Source organism: Bufo gargarizans, chromosome 5 (assembly GCF_014858855.1).
Source record: "Bufo gargarizans isolate SCDJY-AF-19 chromosome 5, ASM1485885v1, whole genome shotgun sequence".
NCBI lineage: Eukaryota > Metazoa > Chordata > Amphibia > Anura > Bufonidae > Bufo > Bufo gargarizans.
In genome coordinates, this window is record NC_058084.1 from 488,111,673 (window position 1) to 488,137,931 (window position 26,259).

The 26,259-nt window shown below is 45.8% G+C and overlaps 1 protein-coding gene and 1 pseudogene across 1 annotated transcript in view; one reads left to right on the forward strand and one right to left on the reverse strand.

Moving 5' to 3' along the window:
* The window catches only part of LOC122939542 (zinc finger protein 316-like), a 124,849-nt gene that overhangs the window by 28,662 nt on the left and 69,928 nt on the right, over positions 1-26,259 (forward strand). The window contains exons 5-7 of the mRNA XM_044295608.1: positions 801-905; positions 989-1,112; positions 1,192-1,256. Coding sequence (XP_044151543.1) covers positions 801-905; positions 989-1,112; positions 1,192-1,256 — 294 coding nt within the window. The remainder of the gene's footprint in view (positions 1-800; positions 906-988; positions 1,113-1,191; positions 1,257-26,259) is intronic.
* LOC122939728 lies at positions 3,993-4,076 on the reverse strand (annotated as a pseudogene).

Sequence of the window (26,259 nt, forward strand, 5' to 3'; positions counted from 1 at the left end):
AGGTTCTGATGATGTCACATTACACCATTATCTATGGTAATTACAGGGGATGTGACTGGAGAGGTGAGAGGTTCTGATGATGTCACATTACACCATTATCTATGGTAATTACAGGGGATGTGACTGGAGAGGTGAGAGGTTCTGATGATGTCACATTACACCATTATCTATGGTAATTACAGGGGATGTGACTGGAGAGGTGAGAGGTTCTGATGATGTCACATTACACCATTATCTATGGTAATTACAGGGGATGTGACTGGAGAGGTGAGAGGTTCTGATGATGTCACATTACACCATTATCTATGGTAATTACAGGGGATGTGACTGGAGAGGTGAGAGGTTCTGATGATGTCACATTACACCGTTATCTATGGTAATTACAGGGGATGTGACTGGAGAGGTGAGAGGTTCTGATGATGTCACATTACACCATTATCTATGGTAATTACAGGGGATGTGACTGGAGAGGTGAGAGGTTCTGATGATGTCACATTACATCTTTATCTATGGTAATTACAGGGGATGTGACTGGAGAGGTGAGAGGTCCTGATGATGTCACATTACACCATTATCTATGGTAATTACAGGGGATGTGACTGGAGAGGTGAGAGGTTCTGATGATGTCACATTACACCATTATCTATGGTAATTACAGGGGATGTGACTGGAGAGGTGAGAGGTTCTGATGATGTCACATTACATCGTTATCTATGGTAATTACAGGTGGACATGGCTGTAGAAGTGATGGACTCTGGAATGTACATGGTGACATTTATTATTATGTCTTCAATGAACAGGATTACTCCATGGTGAAGAAGACGTCTAGTAATCTGATACATGAGAAGAACAATGAGAAGATCCTAGAAGTCGTCCACAAGATGATGGAGCTGCTGACTGGAGAGGTGACACCGCCGGGAATGCTGGGACATTATACAGTCACAGCACTGGAGGGGTCTGGGTGATGACGGTGTCATTGTGTTGTCAGGTTCCTCTAAGGTGTCAGGATGTCGCTGTTTATTTCTCCATGGAGGAGTGGGAGTATTTAGAAGGACACAAGGGTCTGTACAAGGAGGTCAAGATGGAGGAGGACCAGCCCCTCACATCTCCAGGTAACGGACAGGACTAAATACAAATGTCCTGGAATTCTCTGTCTGTAAAGTCTGAGTCCAGTCTCTGTGTCTCCTGCAGAGAGATCCAGTCAGAGGACAACACCAGAGAGATGTCCGCGTCCTCTCCTTCCACAGGATGGTCAGGTATCTTAAAGGGAACCTGTCACCAGTTGTATGGTGTCCTAACTAAGGGCAACATAAATAAGTGACTGATCCTCTTCGCAAAATGCTGGGTCACTTTCTTTAATTGACCCAGTCAATCTGCTAACATCTTGTATTGAAAAGCTCCAGGTGATAATGATGAGTCCTGAATATTTATGAGCTTCTGACTCTCCCCGCCTACCTGCTGCTGATTGACAGTTATTTTCCATATGAATCAGCAGCAGGTGGGCAGGGGAGTGGCTATAGCTGTTAATTAAATAAACGCTGGACTCAATGACATCACGCTGGACTCAAATCGGCTCATTAGCATGCGGCATGTGGCATCTTTGTGTGTATATTATGAGGTAACCATCTGTCACACTAGTAAGTGAATACATCTAAGGTACTTTTTAGTAGTTAATGATTGTATATAATCAGTTAGATTATGATCAAATAGCCACATGATAGGTTCCCTTTAAATTTTCCCTATCGCTGGTCACTGCTGTGGCCAGTGATTGGCTGCAGTGGTCACATGCCCCCATCAATGGGATGTTGATTCCCAGAGTCCCAGTACCTGCGGAGGCGGTCGTGGAGTGATGAAGCCGGCAACCAGCGGTGGGGATCAGGTGAGTATGAACCCACCACAAGTCCGATCACTCTTGTGATGGGTTCATACTCACCTGATCCCCACCTGATCTTTTGTGGTCATGGAAAATATTTCTTGCAACTTGTCCGACTGTCCTGTAACTTACAATATTTGCTTCACAGATCTTATATCAGGATGAAGATTTGCGCAATATTAATGCTACAGAGACAGATGTGAGGGACGATGAGGAATACAAGGAGGAGATCCCTACAGAGACAGATGTGAGGGGCGATGAGGAATACAAGGAGGAGGTTCCTACAGAGACAGATGTGAGGGGCGATGAGGAATACAAGGAGGAGATCCCTACAGAGACAGATGTGAGGGGCGATGAGGAATACAAGGAGGAGATTCCTACAGAGACAGATGTGAGAAACAATGAGGAATACAAGGAGGAGATTCCTACAGAGACAGATGTGAGGGACGATGACCAGTGTGAGGAGGACATTCCTACAGATAAGAGTCCAGGTAAGTAGTGACTACTAAATGAATCAGAGACGAGTCTGTTACTGTAATGACCCTGAGCTGGACTTCCCCTATAGCAGACGCCTTCCCCAGGTCCTTACAGTGTCCCCCAGTACTCAGATAACCCCAGGACTTATAGTAGGACCAAACTGTTTAACAGTCGTACCGTCCCATGAAGAATAATACAAAACACATATCAGATATAGAACTCATCAGTAGATGACTTGACCAAGACAGGATGGTAATCAGATGGTGGAACAAATGGATGATGGGGGTTATATGGTTAGCGGATGATTGAACAGAGAATAAGTGACCCTGAATCTTTCCCTAGATCTGTCCTTAGACGCTGACCCCAATACCATCACTGACCCTCACTGTCCCTACAGACATTCTTATGGAAAACACTAATCTGTAAAACTGGCCCTAAAACAAACAGGAGGACACTAAGGCCTGTTTCGCTCATTCATTAGGTGATCAGCAGCACGTTTACACGGGAAGATTGTTGGGAACGAGAATTCGCAGGTACGGTCGTTCCCGATAATCTGCCCAATAATTGGCTCATGTAAATCCACCATAACCATAAGAACCAATGTTCACCGATGAAGTAAACTAGGAGAGATACTAGAAAATAAAAGGATTACTGGACTGAAAAGCACAGAGCTTACACTATAACCAGCAGCCCCTGCAGAAACTAGGACTATTTACAGCGAGGCTAACCAACCAGGAGCTCCTCTCCAAACAAGGTGAGCTACAGAAGAGAGGTCGGCTGAGCAAGAGATCAGCTACGGTATAATACATAGCAACTGCCCCAACATACTAGTAGACAGGAGAAGAGGAAATCATAGTATTTTTTTTGAAAGCCCAAAGTCGTGCTCTCTCACCTTGCGCAGCGTGCCACACAAAAACATGCACTAGGTCGCGGTCTATCGCAGGCCCTCTCCGTAAGAGAAGGGCCTCCCACAAACCATTCCCTATCCCTCCGGGGCCAAAGCTCCTGTAATGGCCTGGGACAAATGGCAACCCTCAGCCGAAGCCAAGGGTACGCCCATCTATGCTTCAACCACCCAAGGCTTCAGACAGGAGCTTCAACAAAGGTCTGGAATCTCCCCGGAGGGAGAGCCCAAGGGGTTTGGCAGGGAGGTGAGGAACCAATATGGCCACACCCCCCCCTAGACCTCAGGGGGGGTTTCCATAAGGGGGCCGCAACCCTGAAAATCCTAGTGAGACACTACAAACGTGTAAAAGTGAACACGGTGAACACAAAAAGTAAATAAAGTGAATGTGTGCCCTTACGGCCCGGACATTCGACCGGAATTATAAAAATTCCTCATATTTTCATGGCCGAAACCGAGCAAATAGAGGTGTGTGTGTGTGCTAAAAATGTGAGAAAGAAAAGGGCTGTGCAAATGTGCCATCACTCTGTGGGACAGGGAGGTACCCAGTGAGATCAGGGACCCCACGGACACCACCCCTGGGGCACATACACTTTGGGCTTTTAACACAACCCGGCCTCATGGCTTCGATCCAGCAGAGCTCAAAGGTCACTTCACATAGGTGCGGTCCAGACACCCATGCTCCATGACTCAGGGATGCTGTGTGATTCTCTGTTCGGCTCGACAACCATGGCTCGGTTGGAGTACAGCCTGGAGCGTAGCTCTACAGGAACTGAAGAACAGATACTACACTTGATCTTAGCCAAAAGGCCGAGAAGCCATTATGACTTAAAGTGCAGTTCCACCACAGTGCAATGGGTTTTATTTTTACTGCGTTCCCTACACGGTAAAACTAAATAATGGAAGCACTCACTAGTATTTGCTTTATAAGATGCACTGACATCCCCCCCCCCCCACACACACACTTTTGGGGGAAAAAGTACGCCTTATATGTGGGGTCTGTAGAAAAGGTCACTGTGGCAAACATCGTCACTTTTAGAATGTCTTTCTTGTCTGTACCTCTTCCCTTCCCCCCTTTTCCTGTCCATTGTTTCCCCAGCAGGGTGTTGTCTCAGGGACACTGGGAGACCAGTTTAAACTAGCTGCAGTGTCCCCCCTTAACATCCCATCGGCCCTTGCTATTGTCTGACGCCACCTTTCCTTGTACCATAGTAATCTATGTATTGTATGTAAATGAGGCTGTTGGAGGTTGGAAACCAGGTGCGCATGCCTAGTAAAGTCAGTGACTCCCAAACTGTGTGTCGTCCAGTCACTGGGAAAATTGTCTCTTGGATATTGACCTGTTTCTTCAGCTACAAGGGGATTTAAGTGAAGATATTGAGGGTAAACCTTGAAGCTCCGCAACAGTCCCTAACTGAACAACCCCTTTAGTTGTTTGCCCACCTAATATCCCACAGCGCTGATCAGAAGCCTGGAGTTGTCACCTGTTCTTCCCTTTGTGAACCCATTCAGCAGGACTGGACTTTCAGGGCAGAGTCTAACAGCATTTCCACAGTCTAATAAAAGCAGGTCACCACACCTAAATACTGGTTGTCTCTGGCCAGTCCTATATACTAAGAGATTCCGGATAAGTAAGCAATCGCCCCCACTCTGCTCGGCTTCCCAACTATCCGTGACAACCTGCCACAATTTCCGACTACCATTCTGCTCCTACTTAAGACTCCAGCACTGCCCCCCACCCATCCTCTAATGGTCCCCTTGCTGACTCCTTAGGGAGCACATTAGCGGGGGCATAGTCGGGGTCTGACATGTGGCATATAGAATGCATCGGGGAAGCGGGGACGGTTTTGTGGAGGGCACCGGTGACAATTCTATTGCTTGCCCCTTTTACAGATCTCCCAGTGCCCCCTTATTAGTGACTCTGCCACAATTATTTACTTATAATTCCTGATCCTCACATGCAGTTTTGGAGCTCTTGTTAAAGAACGGAGGGGTCGTTTCACTCAGTATGATTAACTGTAACAACCAGTAAGCCTGGTTTAATAGGGTTGATCCTGCTGACAGATGATCTGTAGAGGGAACCTATCACTTCTGTGCTGGCAGTCAGTACTTTTAGATTACCGATGGGCCAAACCCCACAGCACATGTCAGCGCTGGGAGGGAGAGGAGTCCGATGAGGCTCACTACCCCCACCGTCCGCCTCCTCCCGACATTCACTGGCAGGATTCTTTCCACTTGTGCATAGTAGAACCAGTCAGTCTTGGTCCGGAGGCAGGGGAGGGTAGCGGTAGTTACTTATCGGACTTGTCTCCCTCGCAGCCCTGGTGCACACTGTGGGGTTCGGCTTCTCAGTACTGACTGCACAGATGTGACAGACCGCTGACATCACCGGGCCTGTGACTACACTATGCTGCCCCCAGTGAGGGCCACGTACTACAGGTGACAGGTTCCCTTTAAGGCAGATTATTTTATACAAAGGATTTTAATAGAGAATAGTAATCCGGCCTTACGCTGACTCCATAGCCATGGCTTCCTCATACATCACCTCACTGTTCCTCTCCACTGCCCTGCACTAAAGCGCATTTTTTATGTTAAAAAATATCAGTATTATTTTAAAAAATGTATATTATTATAAATTATTTTACTAGAAAACTAATGTTTTACAAGAAAATCGTTTCTTCTTTCACATCAAAGACTTCACACAGGTGAGAAGCTGTATTCATGTTCGGAATGTGGAAAATGTTTTACTAAGAAATCATCTCTTGAGAGCCATCAGAGAAGTCACACAGGGGTGAAGCCGTATTCATGTTCGGAATGTGGAAAATGTTTTACTCATAAATTATCTCTTGAGACCCATCACAGAATTCACACAGGGGAGCTGTATTTATGTTTAGAATGTGGGAAATGTTTTACTAAAAAATCCTCCCTTGAGAGCCATCGGAGAAATCACACAGGGGTGAAGCCATATTCATGTTCGGAATGTGGTAAATGTTTTACTCAGAAATCATCTCTTGAGACCCATCAGAGAATTCACACAGGGGAGCTGTATTCATGTTCAGAATGTGGGAAATGTTTTACTACGAAATCAAATCTTCAGAGTCATCAGAGAATTCACACAGGTGAGAAGCAATATATTTGTTCAGAATGTGAAGAGTGTTTTGCTAGAAAATCTGCTCTTCTTTTACATCAAAGATGTCACACAGGGGAGAAGCCGTATTCATGTTCGGAATGTGGGAAATGGTTTACTCAGAAATCATATCTTATTAAACATCAGAGAATTCACACAGGGGAGAAGCCATATTCATGTTCAGAATGTGGGAAATGTTTTACTCAGAAATCATATCTTATTAAACATCAGAGAATTCACACAGGGGAGAAGCCATATTCATGTTTAGAATGTGGGAAATGTTTTACTCATAAATCAAATCTTCAGAAACATCAGAAAGTTCACACAAAGGAGAAGCCGTATTCATGTTCAGAATGTGGGAAATGTTTTACTCAGAAATCAAATCTTAATAGTCATCAGAAAGTTCACACAAAGGAGAAGCCGTAATCATGTTCAGAATATGGGAAATATTTTACTATGAAATCAAGTCTTGAGAGACAGCAAATTTGCACAACGAAGAAGCTGTATTCATGTTAAGAATGTGACTGATAGTTCATTAGAAAATCAGATCTTCAACATCAAAGATGTCACATGGGAAAAAATTCTGTAGTCATGTTAAGAATGTTTAACTCAAAAATATATTGTTGGGCATTAAAAAATTCCCACAGGAAAAGCCACTTTCATGCAGGGAAATATTGTACTCACAAATCAAGTTTTGAGAGAGATCAAGAATACACACAGGGGAGAAGCCGTATTCCTGTTCAGAATGTGGGAAATGGTGGGCTCTGAAACCCAATCTTCACCATTAAAGCCATCATACAGGGGAGAAGCCATAATTATGTACGGCCTGTGGGAAATGTTTTACTTACCAATCGGATTGTGTTAAACGTCAGAGAATGCACGTAGGGGAGAAGCAGTTTTAACCCCTTCATAACACTTGCCATACATGTACGGCAGGTTTTGGGTATTTAACAAACTTCTGCCTTAAAGATAAAGTGATTGAAAACTGAATAAAAAACATCAAAAAGTCACATATACCATAAAATGTTATCAATAGAAATTGTAGCTCGCACCGCAAATAAAGAACTTTCACACAGCCCTGTAGAATTTTTTGGGAGTATTAAAACCTAGCACAATAATGTAAATCTGTGATTGCTGTAATCTTACTAAACCATAGAATAAAGGTAACTGCACAGTGAATGCTGTAAAAACAGAATCCATAGAACAATGGCGCAACTGCATTTTAAATTATTTCTACCCTATAAGTAATTTTTTCCATCTTCCCAATAAACCATGTGGAATAATAAATGGAAACATTAGAAAGTTTGTCCCACAAAAAACAGCCCTGCTACAGCCGTGCGACTGGAGAAATAGAAAAGCTATGGCATTTGTATGGAGGGGAAGAAAAATAAAAGTGCAAAAAACAGAAAATGGTTGCAGTGGGAAGGGGTTATAAATTAAAGGAAATGTGGCAGTATGGAAAAATTCATCTTCCAAATCTCTTAAAATGGTGTCCTCAATCTGAGGGTCTGAATCGTTAATTTCTAATGATAATTTGTTTTCCCTTATTCCTAACAGTGGCACAGATGTGTTTTTCTGGTTGGGACAGGTGGAAATTTTATTGACAAGAGAAAGTAATTAAGCAATTAACAGGACCCTCCCACTCTAATAAAGAGGGGGATCAACCCCTAGTCCCCTTGTGTAGTTACAAGCAGAAAAAAAGCAACACTAAAGCAACTAAGGGGGGGGGGGGGGGTATTTGTGTGCCACTGTTAGGACTAAGGGAAAACAAATTATCGTTAGAAATTAACATTTCCCTTACGTCCTAACCAGTGGCACAGATGGGGATTAGCAAGTAGAAACCCCCATGGAAGGGCTCTCGTGCCTGGTGAAAGATAATACTGTCCGGCCAAATGAGGAATAGCTATCTATCCTAGAATCCACTCTATAGTGTGAGATAAAAGTGGAGTGAGAACTCCAAGAAGCTGACTTACAGATGACATCCAGCGGAATCGAGCTTCTTTCTGCAAAGGAAGTAGCCACCGCTCGAGTAGAGTGGGCCTTCACAAACTCAGGTGGCTCCGAACCTTGAGACACATAAGACTCCCGAAGTGCCTCTTTGATCCATCGACTGATGGAGGGTTTAGAGGCTTTCCTACCCTTGTGGGTACCGGAAAAAAGGATAAGGAGGTTTTCATCCTTCCTAAATACCTTGGACCACTCCAGGTAAATCCAGAGACATCTCGAAATGTCGAGGGTATGGAGCCCCCTTTCCTCTGAGGAAATCCCCGCGCTTTCAGCCTATCAACTGTACGGACTCAAGTTAGACTGTCGGTGTGCTGAAAGTGGCTGGGAGGCCTGTTTGCGGATTGACCACTAGGGGCGCTGTGACTGTTTTGTGACGTATTGTGACCGCGGAGGTCGCAGTTCGTCACATAGGGGGAACGCTATAGGTGCCGTGATCAGAGTATGGGGAGTGTGCATGGGTAGGGGCAGCGTACCGCTGCATGGAGGAGGTAGCCCCTATATCATCCTTAGGTTCCATAGAGGAGATGGGGGAGAAGGCACTGTCACTGCATCGGGCACATCTGGGGGTTCCTTTCTGCAGGGAGAGAGAGCCGGGAGGGAGGATGGCTGAAGAGGGTCTGATGAATGCCACTGGGCACTGACCTGAGAGGGGGCCTCCTCTGCTGTCTGTGTTTTGGCACGTGCAGACGCCATCTTGGGAACAAGGCTATCCAGCTGGACCCACGTCCAGGGTGACGGTGGAGAGGCTGGAGGCTGGCTGGTCTCTGTGGCCAAGTTGGTCGGTGCTGGGTGCTCCTGCGCAGCCGAGGGCCTGGTGTCTCGTGGTCCCGTATTTCACTTCATCGGGAGCGCTTCTGCGGGGGCAGCTAGGTCGGGCGGGAAAGATTGTGGCGTGCTCTGTCCTGAGCACAGGACGAAGTCCCGAAGCGTGCCTCGGTGGAGGGAGTCCGGAGGAGGTATGGTCCCCTCTGGGGACTTCTTGGGCAGCTTCTTGCCCATGTGGGGGTTTGTGCTGTGGACTCAAGGCTAGAGTTGAGCGAACACCTGGATGTTCGGGTTCGAGAAGTTCGGCCGAACTTCCCGAAAATGTTCGGGTTCGGGATCCGAACCCGATCCGAACTTCGTCCCGAACCCCATTGAAGTCAATGGGGACCCGAACTTTTCGGCACTAAAAAGGCTGTAAAACAGCCCAGGAAAGGGCTAGAGGGCTGCAAAAGGCAGCAACATGTAGGTAAATCCCCTGCAAATAAATGTGGATAGGGAAATGAATAAAAATAAAAATTAAATAAATAAAAATTAACCAAAATCAATTGGAGAGAGGTCCCATAGCAGAGAATCTGGCTTCATGTCACCCACCACTGGAACAGTCCATTCTCAGATATTTAGGCCCCGACACCCAGGCAGAGGAGAGAGGTCCCGTAACAGAGAATCTGGCTTCATGTCAGCAGAGAATCAGTCTGCATGTCATAGCAGAGAATCAGGCTTCACGTCAGCCACCACTGCAACAGTCCATTTTCATAAATTTAGGCCCAGCACCCAGGCAGAGGAGAGAGGTCCCGTAACAGACAATCTGGCTTCATGTCAGCAGAGAATCAGTCTTCATATCATAGCAGAGAATCAGGCTTCACGTCAGCCACCAATGCAACAGTCCATTGTCAGATATTTAGGCCCAGCACCCAGGCAGAGGAGAGAGGTCCCGTAACAGACAATCTGGCTTCATGTCAGCAGAGAATCAGTCTTCATGTCATAGCAGAGAATCAGGCTTCACGTCACCCACCACTGCAACAGTCCATTTTCATAAATTTAGGCCCAGCACCCAGGCAGAGGAGAGAGGTCCCGTAACAGAGGATCTGGCTTCATGTCAGCAGAGAATCAGTCTGCATGTCATAGAAGAGAATCAGGCTTCACGTCAGCCACCACTGCAACAGTCCATTGGCATATATTTAGGCCCAGCACCCAGGCAGAGGAGAGAGGTCCCGTAACAGACAATCTGGCTTCATGTCAGCAGAGAATCAGTCTTCATATCATAGCAGAGAATCAGGCTTCACGTCAGCCACCAATGCAACAGTCCATTGTCAGATATTTAGGCCCAGCACCCAGGCAGAGGAGAGAGGTCCCGTAACAGACAATCTGGCTTCATGTCAGCAGAGAATCAGTCTTCATGTCATAGCAGAGAATCAGGCTTCACGTCACCCACCACTGCAACAGTCCATTTTCATAAATTTAGGCCCAGCACCCAGGCAGAGGAGAGAGGTCCCGTAACAGAGGATCTGGCTTCATGTCAGCAGAGAATCAGTCTGCATGTCATAGAAGAGAATCAGGCTTCACGTCAGCCACCACTGCAACAGTCCATTGGCATATATTTAGGCCCAGCACCCAGGCAGAGGAGAGAGGTCCCGTAACAGAGAATCTGGCTTCATGTCAGCAGAGAATCAGTCTGCATGTCATAGCAGAGAATCAGGCTTCACGTCAGCCACCACTGCAACAGTCCATTGGCATATATTTAGGTCCCGGCACCCAGGCAGAGGAGAGAGGTCCCGTAACAGAGAATCTGGCTTCATGTCAGCAGAGAATCAGTCTGCATGTCATAGCAGAGAATCAGGCTTCACGTCAGCCACCAGTGCAACAGTCCATTGGCATATATTTAGGCCCAGCACCCAGGCAGAGGAGAGAGGTCCCGTAACAGAGAATCTGGCTTCATGTCAGCAGAGAATCAGTCTGCATGTCATAGCAGAGAATCAGGCTTCACATCACCCAACATTGGAACAGTCCATTGGCATATATTTAGGCCCCGGCACCCAGACAAAGGAGAGGTTCATTCAACTTTGGGTAGCCTCGCAATATAATGGTAAAATGAAAATAAAGATAGGATTGAATGAGGAAGTGCCCTGGAGTACAATAATATATGGTTAAGGGGAGGTAGTTAACCACCTCCCGACCGCTGTACGCACATATGCGTCCGGGAGGTGGTTGCTTTACTCCTCCTGGACGCATATACGCGTCCTCTCGCGAGACGTGAGATTTCCTGTGAACGCGCGCACACAGGCGCGCGCGCTCACAGGAACGGAAGGTAAGCGAGTGGATCTCCAGCCTGCCAGCGGCGATCGCTCGCTGGCAGGCTGGAGATGTGATTTTTTTAACCCCTAACAGGTATATTAGACGCTGTTTTGATAACAGCGTCTAATATACCTGCTACCTGGTCCTCTGGTGGTCCCTTTTGTTTGGATCGACCACCAGAGGACACAGGCAGCTCTGTAAAGTACCACAAAACACTACACTACACTACACCCCCCCCCGTCACTTATTAACGCTTTATGAACCACTGATCACTCCTGATCACCCCATATAGACTCCCTGATCACCCCCCTGTCATTGATCACCCCCCTGTCATTGATCACCCCCCTGTAAGGCTCCATTCAGAGGTCCGTATGATTTTTACGGATCCACTGATACATGGATCGGATCCGCAAAACACATGCGGACCTCTGAATGGAGCCTTACAGGGGGGTGATCAATGACAGAGGGGTGATCACCCATATAGATTCCCTGATCACCTCCGTCATTGATCACCCCCCTGTAAGGCTCCATTCAGACGTCCGTATGATTTTTACGGATCCACTGATGCATGGATCGGATCCGCAAAACACATGCGGACGTCTGAATGGAGCCTTACAGGGGGGTGATCAATGACAAGGGGGTGATCAGGCATATAGACTTCCTGATCACTTCCCTGTCATTGATCACCTCCGTCATTGATCACCCCCCTGTAAGGCTCCATTCAGACGTCCGTATGATTTTTACGTATCCACTGATGCATGGATCGGATCCGCAAAACACATGCGGACGTCTGAATGGAGCCTTACAGGGGGGTGATCAATGACAAGGGGGTGATCACGCATATAGACTTCCTGATCACTTCCCTGTCATTGATCACCCCCTGTCATTGATCACCCCCCTGTAAGGCTCCATTCAGAGGTCCGCATGTGTTTTGCGGATCCGATCCATGTATCAGTGGATCCGTAAAAATCATACGGACGTCTGAACGGAGCCTTACAGGGGGGTGATCAGGGAGTCTATATGGGTGATCACCCCTCTGTCATTGATCACCCCCCTGTAAGGCTCCATTCAGAGGTCCGCATGTGTTTTGCGGATCCGATCCATGTATCAGTGGGTCTGTAAAAATCATACGGACGTCTGAATGGAGCCTTACAGGGGGGTGATCAGGGAGTCTATATGGGTGATCACCCCTCTGTCATTGATCACCCCCCTGTAAGGCTCCAATCAGAGGTCCGCATGTGTTTTGCGGATCCGATCCATGTATCAGTGGATCCGTAAAAATCATACGGACGTCTGAATGGAGCCTTACAGGGGGGTGATCAATGACAGGGGGGTGTTCAATGACAGGGAAGTGATCAGGAAGTCTATATGCGTGATCACCCCCTTGTCATTGATCACCCCCCTGTAAGGCTCCATTCAGAGGTCCGCATGTGTTTTGCGGATCCGATCCATGTATCAGTGGATCCGTAAAAAATCATACGGACGTCTGAATGGAGCATTACAGGGGGGTGATCAATGACAGGGGGGTGATCACCCATATAGACTCCCTGATCATGGCGAGTTCCTAGAATTTTTAATTTTTTGTCGCAAGTTAGTGGAATATGAGACTTTGTAAGGAAAAAAAAAATAAATCATAATTTTCCGCTAACTTGTGACAAAAAATAAAAAATTCTAGGAACTCGCCATGCCCCTCACGGAATACCTTGGGGTGTCTTCTTTCCAAAATGGGGTCACATGTGGCGTAGTTATACTGCCCTGGCAATTTAGGGGCCCAAATGTGTGAGAAGTACTTTGCAATCAAAATGTGTAAAAAATGGCCTGCAAAATCCGAAAGGTGCACTTTGGAATATGCGCCTCTTTGCCCACCTTGGCTGCAAAAAAGTGTCACACATCTGGTATCGCCGTACTCAGGAGAAGTTGGGGAATGTGTTTTGGGGTGTCATTTTACATATACCCATGCTGGGTGAGAAAAATATCTTGGTCAAATGCCAACTTTGTATAAAAAAATGGGAAAAGTTGTCTTTTGCCAAGATATTTCTCTCACCCAGCATGGGTATATGTAAAATGACACCCCAAAACACATTCTCCAACTTCTCCTGAGTACGGCGATACTAGATGTGTGACACTTTTTTGCAGCCTAGGTGGGCAAAGGGACCCACATTCCAAAGTGCACCTTTCGGATTTCGCAGGCCATTTTTTACACATTTTGATTGCAAAGTACTTCTTACACATTTGGGCCCCTAAATTGCCAGGGCAGTATAACTACGCCACAAGTGACCCCATTTTGGAAAGAAGACACCCCAAGGTATTCCGTGAGGGGCATGGCGAGTTCCTACAATTTTTTATTTTTTGTCGCAAGTTAGTGGAATATGAGACTTTGTAAGGAAAAAAAATAATAAAAATCATCATTTTCCGCTAACTTGTGACAAAAAATAAAAAGTTCTATGAACTCACTATGCCCATCAGCGAATACCTTAGGGTGTCTACTTTCCGAAATGGGGTCATTTGTGGGGTTTTTCTACTGTTTGGGCATTGTAGAACCTCAGGAATCATGACAGGTGCTCAGAAAGTCAGAGCTGCTTCAAAAAGCAGAAATTCACATTTTTGTACCATAGTGTGTAAACGCTATAACTTTTACCCAAACCATTTTTTTTTTTTGCCCAAACATTTTTTTTTTATCAAAGACATGTAGAACAATAAATTTGGCAAAAAATTTATATGTGGATGTCGTTTTTTTTGCAAAATTTTACAGCTGAAAGTGAAAAATGTCATTTCTTTGCAAAAAAATCGTTACATTTTGATTAATAACAAAAAAAGTAAAAATGTCAGCAGCAATAAAATACCACCAAATGAAAGCTCCATTAGTGAGAAGAAAAGGAGGTAAAATTCATTTGGGTGGTAAGTTGCATGACCGAGCGATAAACGGTGAAAGTAGTGTAGTGCAGAAGTGTAAAAAGTGGCCTGGTCATGAAGGGGGTTTCAGCTAGCGGGGTTGAAGTGGTTAATGTCTAATCTGGACAAGGGACGGACAGATCCTGTGGGATCCATGCCTGGTTCATTTTTATGAACGTCAGCTTGTCCACATTGGCTGTAGACAGGCGGCTGCGTTTGTCTGTAATGACGCCCCCTGCCGTGCTGAATACACGTTCAGACAAAACGCTGGCCGCCGGGCAGGCCAGCACCTCCAAGGCATAAAAGGCTAGCTCTGGCCACGTGGACAATTTAGAGACCCAGAAGTTGAATGGGGCCGAACCATCAGTCAGTACGTGGAGGGGTGTGCACACGTACTGTTCCACCATGTTAGTGAAATGTTGCCTTCTGCTAACACGTTGCGTATCAGGTGGTGGTGCAGTTAGCTGTGGCGTGTTGACAAAACTTTTCCACATCTGCCATGCTAACCCTGCCCTCAGAGGAGCTGGCCGTGACACAGCTGCCTTGGCGACCTCTTGCTCCTCCTCTGCCTTGGCCTTGGGCTTCCACTTGTTCCCCTGTGACATTTGGGAATGCTCTCAGTAGCGCGTCTACCAACGTGCGCTTGTACTCGCGCATCTTCCTATCACGCTCCAGTGCAGGAAGTAAGGTGGGCACATTGTCTTTGTAGCGTGGATCCAGCAGGGTGGCAACCCAGTAGTCCGCACAGGTTAAAATGTGGGCAACTCTGCTGTCGTTGCGCAGGCACTGCAGCATGTAGTCGCTCATGTGTGCTAGGCTGCCCAGGGGTAAGGACAAGCTGTCCTCTGTGGGAGGCGTATCGTCATCGTCCTGCCTTTCCCCCCAGCCACGCACCAGTGATGGGCCCGAGCTGCGTTGGGTGCCACCCCGCTGTGACCATGCTTCATCCTCATCCTCCTCAACCTCCTCCTCATCCTCGTCCTCCTCGTCCTCCAGTAGTGGGCCCTGGCTGGCCACATTTGTACCTGGCCTCTGCTGTTGCAAAAAACCTCCCTCTGAGTCACTTCGAAGAGACTGGCCTGAAAGTGCTAAAAATGACCCCTCTTCCTCCTCCTCCTGGGCCACCTCCTCTTCCATCATCGCCCTAAGTGTTTTCTCAAGGAGACATAGAAGTGGTATTGTAACGCTGATAACGGCGTCATCGCCACTGGCCATGTTGGTGGAGTACTCGAAACAGGGCACACAGGTCTCGCATGGAGGCCCAGTCATTGGTGGTGAAGTGGTGCTGTTCTGTAGTGCGACTGACCCGTGCGTGCTGCAGCTGAAACTCCACTATGGCCTGCTGCTGCTCGCACAGTCTGTCCAGCATGTGCAAGGTGGAGTTCCACCTGGTGGGCACGTCGCATATGAGGCGGTGAGCGGGAAGGCCGAAGTTACGCTGTAGCGCAGACAGGCGAGCAGCGGCAGGATGTGAACGCCGGAAGCGCGAACAGACGGCCCGCACTTTATGCAGCAGCTCTGACATGTCGGGGTAGTTGTGAATGAACTTCTGCACCACCAAATTCAGCACATGCGCCAAGCAAGGGATGTGCATCAAACCGGCTAGTCCCAGAGCTGCAACGAGATTTCGCCCATTATCGCACACCACCAGGCCGGGCTTGAGGCTCACCGGCAGCAACCACTCGTCGGTCTGTTGTTCTATACCTCGCCACAACTCCTGTGCGGTGTGGGGCCTGTCCCCCAAACATATGAGTTTCAGAATGGCCTGCTGACGTTTACCCCGGGCTGTGCTGAAGTTGGTGGTGAAGGTGTGTGGCTGACTGGATGAGCTGGTGGAAGAAGAGGAGGAGGAAGCCGAGTAGGAGGAGGTGGCAACAGGAGGCAAAGAATGTTGCCCTGTGATCCTTGGCGGCGGAAGGACGTGCGCCAAACAGCTCTCCGCCTGGGGCCCAGCTGCCACTACATTTACCCAGTGTGCAGTTAGGGAGATATAGCGTCCCTGGCCGTGCTTACTGGTCCACGTATCTGTGGTTAGGTGGACCTTGCCACAGATGGCGTTGCGCAGTGCACACTTGATTTTATCGGATACTTGGTTGTGCAGGGAAGGCACGGCTCTCTTGGAGAAGTAGTGCCGGCTGGGAACAACATACTGTGGGACAGCAAGCGACATGAGCTGTTTGAAGCTGTCTGTCTCCACCAGCCTGAATGACAGCATTTCATAGGCCAGTAGTTTAGAAATGCTGGCATTCAGGGCCAGGGATCGAGGGTGGCTAGGTGGGAATTTACGCTTTCTCTCAAATGTTTGTGAGATGGAGAGCTGAACGCTGCCGTGTGACATGGTTGAGATGCTTGGTGACGGAGGTGGTGGTGGTGTTGGTGGTACATCCCCTGTTTGCTGGGCGGCAGGTGCCAACGTTCCTCCAGAGGCGGAGGAAGAGGCCGAGGCGGCAGCAGCAGAAGAGGTAGCAGGGGGAGCCTGAGTGACTTCCTTGGTTTTAAGGTGTTTACTCCACTGCAGTTCATGCTTTGCATGCAGGTGCCTGGTCATGCAGGTTGTGCTCAGGTTCAGAACGTTAATGCCTCGCCTCAGGCTCTGATGGCACAGCGTGCAAACCACTCGGGTCTTGTCGTCAGCACATTGTTTGAAGAAGTGCCATGCCAGGGAACTCCTTGAAGCTGCCTTTGGGGTGCTCGGTCCAAGATGGCGGCGGTCAGTAGCAGGCGGAGTCTCTTGGCGGCGGGTGTTCTGCTTTTGCCCACTGCTCCCTCTTTTGCTACGCTGTTGGCTCGGTCTCACCACTGCCTCTTCCTCCGAACTGTGAAAGTCAGTGGCACGACCTTCATTCCATGTGGGGTCTAGGACCTCATCGTCCCCTGCATCGTCTTCCACCCAGTCTTCCTCCCTGACCTCCTGTTCCGTCTGCACACTGCAGAAAGACGCAGCAGTTGGCACCTGTGTTTCGTCATCATCAGAGACATGCTGAGGTGGTATTCCCATGTCCTCATCATCAGGAAACATAAGTGGTTGTGCGTCAGTGCATTCTATGTCTTTCACCGCTGGGGAAGGGCTAGGTGGATGCCCTTGGGAAACCCTGCCAGCGGAGTCTTCAAACAGCATAAGAGACTGCTGCATAAATTGAGGCTGAGACAGTTTCCCTGGTATGCATGGGGGTGATGTGACAGACTGATGGGCTTGGTTTTCAGGCGCCATCTGTGCGCTTTCTGCAGAAGACTGGGTGGGAGATAATGTGAACGTGCTGGATACACTGTCGGCCACCCAATTGACTAATGCCTGTACCTGCTCAGGCCTTACCATCCTTAGAACGGCATTGGGCCCCACCATATATCGCTGTAAATTCTGGCGGCTACTGGGACCTGAGGTAGTTGGTACACTAGGACGTGTGGATGTGGCAGAACGGCCACGTTCTCTCCCAGCACCAGAGGGTCCACTAACACCACCACGACCATGTCCACGTCCGCGTCCCTTACTTGATGTTTTCCTCATTGTTATCGTTCACCACAACAACAAAAATATTATTTGGCCCAATGTATTGTATTCAAATTCAGCTGAATATAAATTTGAGGCCTAGTATTTAGGCGCTGGGTGACCGGTATGGATTTACTGACAGAATTAGACTTGGAAATGCACAGTAGCGTGTGTGTGAAGTTATTCAGAATGATCCTATCAGCACCTTGATTCTGATATACCCTTTTAGGGATGTATTTAAAGTAGGCCTGGTACAGCAGAAACACCTAAATTAGGAAATTGCTAAATTGGGAATTGTATTTCAACCCAGAACAAAAAATGTGCTTTGACGGACACTAAATAACTTGCCCAGCAACAACAGTACAGCAGTAATGACAGATTTAGCGGGATATAAATTTGAGGCCTAGTATTTAGGCGCTGGGTGACAGGTATAGATTTACTGACAGAATTAGACTTGGAAATGCACAGTAGCGTGTGTGTGAAGTTATTCTGACTGACCCTATGTGCACCTTGAATATTATATACCCTTTTAGGGATGTATTTAAAGTAGGCCTGATACAGCAGAAACCACTAAATTAGGAAATTGCTAAATTGGGAATTGTATTTCAACCCAGAACAAAAAATGTGCTTTGACGGACACTAAATAACTTGCCCAGCCACAACAGTACAGCAGTAACGACAGATTTAGCTGGATATAAACTTGAGGCCTAGTATTTAGGCGCTGGGTGACAGGTATACGTTTACTGACAGAATTAGACTGGGATATGGCCAAAAAATAACCACACTTTTGCTGGTTAAATGCACTTGGTGTGACAGCTTGACCAACCACACTACTGAGGGTTAAATGCACTTGGTGACGGGCGCAGCTTGCCCCTGATGTAGTATATGGCCAAAAAATAAACAGACTATTGCTGGTTAAATGCACTTGGTGTGACAGCTTCACCCTGATGTAGGCTTTAGCCAAAAAACAACCACTCCATTGAGGGTTAAATGCACTTGGTCGCAGCTTGTGCTGGCGCACCACAAGACACAAAATGGCCGCCGATCACCCCAGAAAAAAGTGACTGACAAACGGTCTGGGCAGCCTAAAAACAGTGAGCAATTGAGTATCAGCAGCTCAATGACCCACAGCTGCAGATCGATCGATTAATCAAGTGAAGTCCTTTGGAGGAGTTAATCTGCCTAATCTCGCCCTACTGTCGCAGCCGCAACCTCTCCCTACGCTAATCAGAGCAGAGTGACGGGCGGCGCTATGTGACTCCAGCTTAAATAGAGGCTGGGTCACATGGTGCTCTGGCCAAACACAGCCATGCCAATAGTAGGCATGGCTGTGATGGCCTCTTGGGGCAAGTAGTATGACGCTTGTTGATTGGCTGCTTTGCAGCCTTTCAAAAAGCGACGAACACCGAACCCGAACCCGGACTTTTACGAAAATGTCCGGGTTCAGGTCCATGTCACGGACACCCCAAAATTCGGTACGAACCCGAACTATACAGTTCGAGTTCGCTCATCCCTACTCAAGGCCCTTAATGTTGCGGCTTGGTGGCGGAGCTCGGCCGTTACACTTCCTTCTCCATGAGCTGCTAGGCCACGCCCCTCTTTGGCAGGTTTTACATCTTAATCATTTTCTGTAACACAAAGGTTAACAACCAAACAAACCTCAATATCTATTACCCTAATTCTGCAGTTTACAGAAACACCCCACATGTGGTGGTAAACTGATGTATGCACACACGGCAGGGTGCAGAAGGGAAGGAGCACCATATGGTTTTTAGAACGCAGATTCTGCTACACTTTTTTTTTTTTTTTTTAGACACCATATCCCATTTGAAGCCCCCCTGATGCACCCCTATGGGATAAAGTGACAGTTTTAATGGGTATTATTTGGGGGACATGAGATTTTTTATCGCATTATATTATGCTTTTTGTGAGGCAAGGTAACCAAAAAATTGCTGTCTGGCACAGTTTTAGTTTTTTACAATGTTCATCTGACAGGACAGATCATGTGCTACTTTTATACAGCAGATTGTTACCGAGGCAACTATATCAAATACAGTGGGATGCGAAAGTTTGGGCAACCTTGTTAATCGTCATGATTTTCTTGTATAAATCGTTGGTTGTTACGATATAAAATGTCAGGTAAATATATCATATAGGAGACACACACAGTGATATCTGAGAAGTGAAATGAAGTTTATTGGATTTACAGAAAGTGCTATAATTGTTTAAACAAAATTAGGCAGGTGCATAAATTTGGGCACCACAAAAAAGAAATATAATCAATATTTAGTAGATCCTCCTTTTGCGGAAATTACAGCCTCTAAATGCTCCTACCTCATGTAGGTTCCAATGAGAGTCTGGATTCTGGTTGAAGGTATTTTGGACCATTCCTCTTTACAAAACATCTTTAGTTCATTCAGGTTTGATGGCTTCCGAGCATGGACAGCTCTCTGTAAGTCACACCACTGATTTTCAATTATATTCAGGTCTGGGGACTGAGATGGCCATTCCAGAACGTTGTACTTGTTCCTCTGCATAAATGCCTTAGTGGATTTTGAGCAGTGTTTAGGGTCGTTGTCTTGTTGAAAGATCCAGCCCTGGCGCAGCTTCAGCTTTGTCACTGATTCCTGGACATTGGTCTCCAGAATCTGCTGATACTGAGTGGAATCCATGCATCCCTCAACTTTGACAAGATTCCCAGTCCCTGCACTGGCCACACAGCCCCACAGCATGATGGAACCACCACCATATTTTACTGTAGGTAGCAGGTGTTTTTCTTGGAATGCTGTGTTCTTTTTCCTCCATGCATAACGCCCCTTGTTATGGCCAAATAACTCAATTTTAGTTTAATCAGTCCACAGCACCTTATTCCAAAATGAAGCTGGCTTGTCCCAATGCGCTTCAGCCCACCTCAAGCGGCACTTTTTGTCTTCCTCTGCATCACTCTCGCATACAGCATCTCCTTGTGTAAAGTGCACCGAATGGCTGAACGATGCACAGTGACTCCATCTGCAACAAGATGATGTTGTAGGTCTTTGGTGCTGGTCTGTGGGTTGACTCTGACTGTTCTCACCATTCATCACTTCTGTCTATCCGAGATTTTTCTTGGTCGGCCACTTCGAGCCTTAACTTGAGCTGAGCCTGTGGTCTTCCATTTCCTCAATATGTTCCTAACTGTGGAGACAGACGGCGGAAATCTCTGAGACAGCTTTCTGTATCCTTCCCCTAAACCATGGTGGTGAACAATCTCTGTCTTCAGGTCATTGGAGAGTTGTTTTGAGACCCCCATGTTGCTACTCTTCAGAGAATATTAAAAGAGGAGGGAAACTTACAATTGACCCCCTTAAATACTCTTTCTCATAATTGGATTCACCTGTGTATGTAGGTCAGGGGTCACTGAGCTTACCAAGCCAATCTGAGTTCCAATAATTAGTTCTAAAGGTTTTGGAATCAATAAAATGACAACAACAGAGACCACATGTAGCACCGGCCGGATTGTGTGTACACAGTTATAGCACTTTCTGTAAATCCAATAAACTTCATCTCACTTCTCAGATATCACTGTGTGCGTCTCCTGTATGATAGATTTAACTGACATTTTTTATCGTAACAACCAACGATTTATACAGGAAAATCATGACGATTAACAAGGTTGCCCAAACTTTCGCATCCCACTGTATGTCTCTGTTTCAATTTTGCATAATTAAGCATTTCTGAGGGAAAAAAAAGTTTTTGTGTCTCCATTTTCTCAAAGCCATATTTTATTTTTCTGCCGGTCGTCTTGTTCAGGGGATTGTTTTTTGCAGGAAGACTTGATGTTTTTATTGATATCATTTTTGGGTACATATGATTTTTAAAATATTCAATATTACACTTTATGGGGCAAGGCGACAAAAAAATGTGTTGTTTTGGCACAGCTTTTATTATTATTATTATTATTTTTACATTGACCTGTTTTCTTCACAGACATGATAGTAAATAGTGTATTATTGAAATGAAGGGGAAAAATCACGCGACATTTTTATTTACTCTGTTTCCCGATCACCATAAATGATGTACTTACTGTGTTGTATGGGTTATTAGGATTACAGGGATACCGAATGCTGTTGTGTCATATTTACTAGTAAGAATGTTACAAAAATGCTTTCATTTTCATAGTTTTTGCCCTATTTTTATTTTTATTTTTTAGTAACATTAACTTTAAAATATGAACAATTTAAAAAATAAAGGTTACATTTTCTGCAATAACCTTTAACCCCTTAAGGACACATGACGTACCGGTACGTCATGAGTTTAAAATGCAGTTGCGGGGGTTAATCGTAACAGGATGCCCGCTGAAATCATTGAGCGGCATCCTGTCACAACGCCGGGGGGGGGGGGTGTTCATATGACCCCCATCGTATCGGCGATCGCAGCAAACCGCAGGTCAATTCAGACCTGTGGTTTGCAGCGCTTTCTGCAGTTTCTGATCGCCGAGGTCCCTGACCGCGGGGATAAGAAACTTTAAAATGCCCAAACTAAATATTTTTTCACCCCCCCCCTGCACCCCTGAATAATTCTATGCCGGCAGGTGGTGCGGAAGGCGGGTGGTGCGGCAGGCGGGATCGCAATCCTCCGCCGGCCTCCTCTTATGTATTCATTGGTGTCCAGTGGGTATACCAGAGTGTCAGCACATTGCTGACACTATGGTATAAACGGCTGACATCTGTGCTGTGATGTCAGCCGTTTAACCCTTTCCATACTGCGGTCCGTATGGACCGCGGTATGGAAAGGGTTAACAGTCAGGGAGCTTCCTCCCTCTCCCATCGGGGGGCTGCTGTGCCTTTGCAGCCCCCAGACAGGATGGGGTCACAGAGGGAGGGAGCCCCCCTCCTTCCCCTTCTTCTGCTCAGTTGTCATGTAGAAGGTTCCCATGGCAACAGGAAGCCTTCTCAGGCATCCTGCTGTCCATGGTGCTGAACAGATCTCGTCTGCTCAGTTGCCATGTAGAAGGTTCCCATGGCAACAGGACGCCTTCTCAGGCATCCTGCTGTCCATGGTGCTGAGCAGATCTGTGCTAAAGGCAGAGATCTGTTCAGACAAAGTGTAAGTAAAATACAGTACAAAACACTATATAGTGTATGTGACGGTATCATCCGTGTCACCGTCTAGTATTCCCTTCTTCCCTTGAAATAGCACAGCCAAATAATCCACAGAGCAATAAATCGCTATTATCGCTGGTATCGCCAAATAAGTCCATACATGAGCCAAAGCTGAATGCTGGAACAAGACTTTACTGGAAGCCACCCAGGCATTCAGAACTACACTTTTTTTTATGCCCTGCTCCCATGCAAGGGAGACACCCACAACAAAAATACATTAACCAATAACACAAAGGTACAACCCACATAGAATCCTCCCCTCTGCCTGTGATATAATTATGGCACACAATGGTTAACATAATCATCACAGGCAGGAACATACACAATGTCCTCTGTTCTGGAGACAACCGAGGTGTAATTCAATTATCTCTCAGGACAAAGGGAAATCGCCAATACACACGGGGGGGACAATAGGACAGACCTCACTACTTAAATATACAATGTCCCACCCTTCATAGTACACATAGACATTTAACATCCCAAAATGGCACGAATTAGACAAGGGGTTCAAAAGTTTGTAAAAGTCTCTTTGGCCTGGCTGTACTCATGGCTTTTCTGCCCAAAACCGGTCCTACACAGTCTTTTGTCCTGACAATTGAGAAGTGATCCACTTATCTCCCAGGGACAGATGCCAGACTCCATTAGCCACATGGTAGCAAAATATCTGAACTTATATAACTATGCAGCTATTACATAAAACAGGTACCTTCAACCTGGGACTGTAATCACATGGTAAGAGGCTGGCCTCTACAAGTACTCGTGGCAAACTCAAAAGAGGGGGATTTGTCACAGTGTACTGTACTGTACTGTATTATACAGACATCAGACCCACTGGATCTTCAAGAACCAAGTGGGTCTGGGTAAAAAAAAATGTAAAAAAAAGTGAAAAAAGTAAAGAGAAAAAAAAAACTAATTTATCACTGAATTAAAATTAAAAAAATAAAATACACTACACATATTAGGTATCGCCGCGTCCATTACGACCTGATCTATAAAACGGTCATGTTACTTTCCCCGCACGGTGAACGCCATAAAAATAAAAAAATTAAAACTATGAGGAAATTGAAATTTTGCCCACCTTACTTCCCAAAAAAAGTAATACAAGTGATCAAAAAAGTCACATGTACGCCAAAATAGTACCAATCAAACCGTCATCTCATCCCGCAAAAATCATACCCTAACCAAAAAAAATGAAAATCATTGTGTAAAACTTAAATAAATAAAAAAAAGTATACATATTAGATATCGCCATGTCCGTGACAACCTGCTCTATAAAAATACCACATGATCTAACCTGTCAGATGAATGTTGTAAATAACAACAAGAAAAAAATGCCCAAAAAACTATTTCTTGTTACCTTGCCTCACAAAAAGTGTAATATAGAGCAACCAAAAATCATATGTACCCTAAACTAGTACCAACAAAACTTCCACCCTATCCCGTAGTTTCTAAAATGGGGTTACTTTTTTGGAGTTTCTACTCTAGGGGTGCATCAGAGGGGCTTCAAATGGGACATGGTGTCCAAAAAAACAGTCCAGCAAAATCTGCCTTCCAAAAACCGTATGACATTCCTTTCCTTCTGCGCCCTGCCGTGTGCCCGTACAGCAGTTTACGACCACATATGGGGTGTTTCTGTAAAGTACAGAATCAGGGCCATTGTTAACCCTTGCTTTGTAACTGAAAAAAAAAATATTAAAATGGAAAATCTGCCAAAAAAGTGAAATTTTGAAATTGTATCTCTATTTTCCATAAAATTTTGTGCAACACCTAGATGGGGTTATTTTTATGGAGTTTGTACTCGAGGGGTGCATCAGGGGGGCTTCAAATGGGATATGGTGTAAATAAACCAGTCCAGCAAAATCTGCCTTCCAAAAACCATATGGCGCACCTTTCCTTCTGTGCCCTGCCGTGTGCCCGTACAGTAGTTTACGGCCACATATGGGGTGTTTCTGTAAACTACAGAATCGAGGCAATAAATAAATATAGCATTTTTTGGGGCTGTTAACCCTTGCTTTGTTACTGGAAAAAATTGATTAAAATGGAAAATTTGCCCAAAAAAATCTAAATTCTGAAATGTTATCACCATTTGCCATTAACTCTTGTGGAACACCTAAAGGGTTAACGACGTTTATAAAATCAGTTTTGAATACCTTGAGGGGTGTAGTTTCTAGAATGGGGTAATTTTTGGGTGGTTTCTATTATGTAAACCTCACAAAGTGACTTCAGACCTGAACTGGTCCCTAAAAAGTGGGTTTTTGAAAATTTCAGAAAAATTTCAAGATTTTCTAAACATCTAAGCCTTGTAACGTCCCCATAAACTAAAATGTAATTCCCAAAATGATCCAAACATGAAGTAGACATATGGGGAATGTAAAGTAATAACTATTTTTGTAGGTATTACTACAGACGTGGACAAAATTGTTGGTACCCTTTGGTCAATGAAAGAAAAAGTCACAATGGTCACAGAAATAACTTTAATCTGACAAAAGTAATAATAAATTAAAATTCTATAAATGTTAACCAATGAAAGTCAGACATTGTTTTTCAACCATGCTTCAACAGAATTATGTAAAAAAATAAACTCATGAAACAGGCATGGACAAAAATGATGGTACCCCTAGAAAACACAGAACATAATGTGACCAAAGGGACATGTTAATTCAAGGTGTGTCCACTAATTAGCATCACAGGTGTCTACAACCTTGTAATCAGCCATTGGGCCTATATATATGGCTCCAGGTAATCACTGTGTTGTTTGGTGATATGGTGTGTACCACACTCGACATGGACCAGAGGAAGCAAAGGAAAGAGCTGTCTCAAGAGATCAGAAAGAAAATTATAGACAAGCATGTTAAAGGTAAAGGCTATAAGACCATCTCCAAGCAACTAGATGTTCCTGTGAGTACAGTTGCACATATTATTCATAAGTTTAAGATCCATGGGACTGTAGCCAACCTCCCTGGACGTGGCCGCAGGAGGAAAATTGATGACAAATCTAAGAGACGGATAATCCGAATGGTAACAAAAGAGCCTAGAAAGACTTCTAAAGAGATTCAAGGTGAACTTCATGCTCAAGGAACATCAGTGTCAGATCGCACCATCCGTCGTTGTTTGAGCCAAAGTGGACTACATGGGAGACGACCAAGGAGGACACCATTGTTGAAAACGAATCATAAAAAAGCAAGACTGGAATATGCCAAACTACATGTTGACAAGCCACAAAGCTTCTGGGAGAATGTCCTGTGGACAGATGAGACAAAAATCGAAGTTTTTGCCAAGGCACATCAGCTGTAT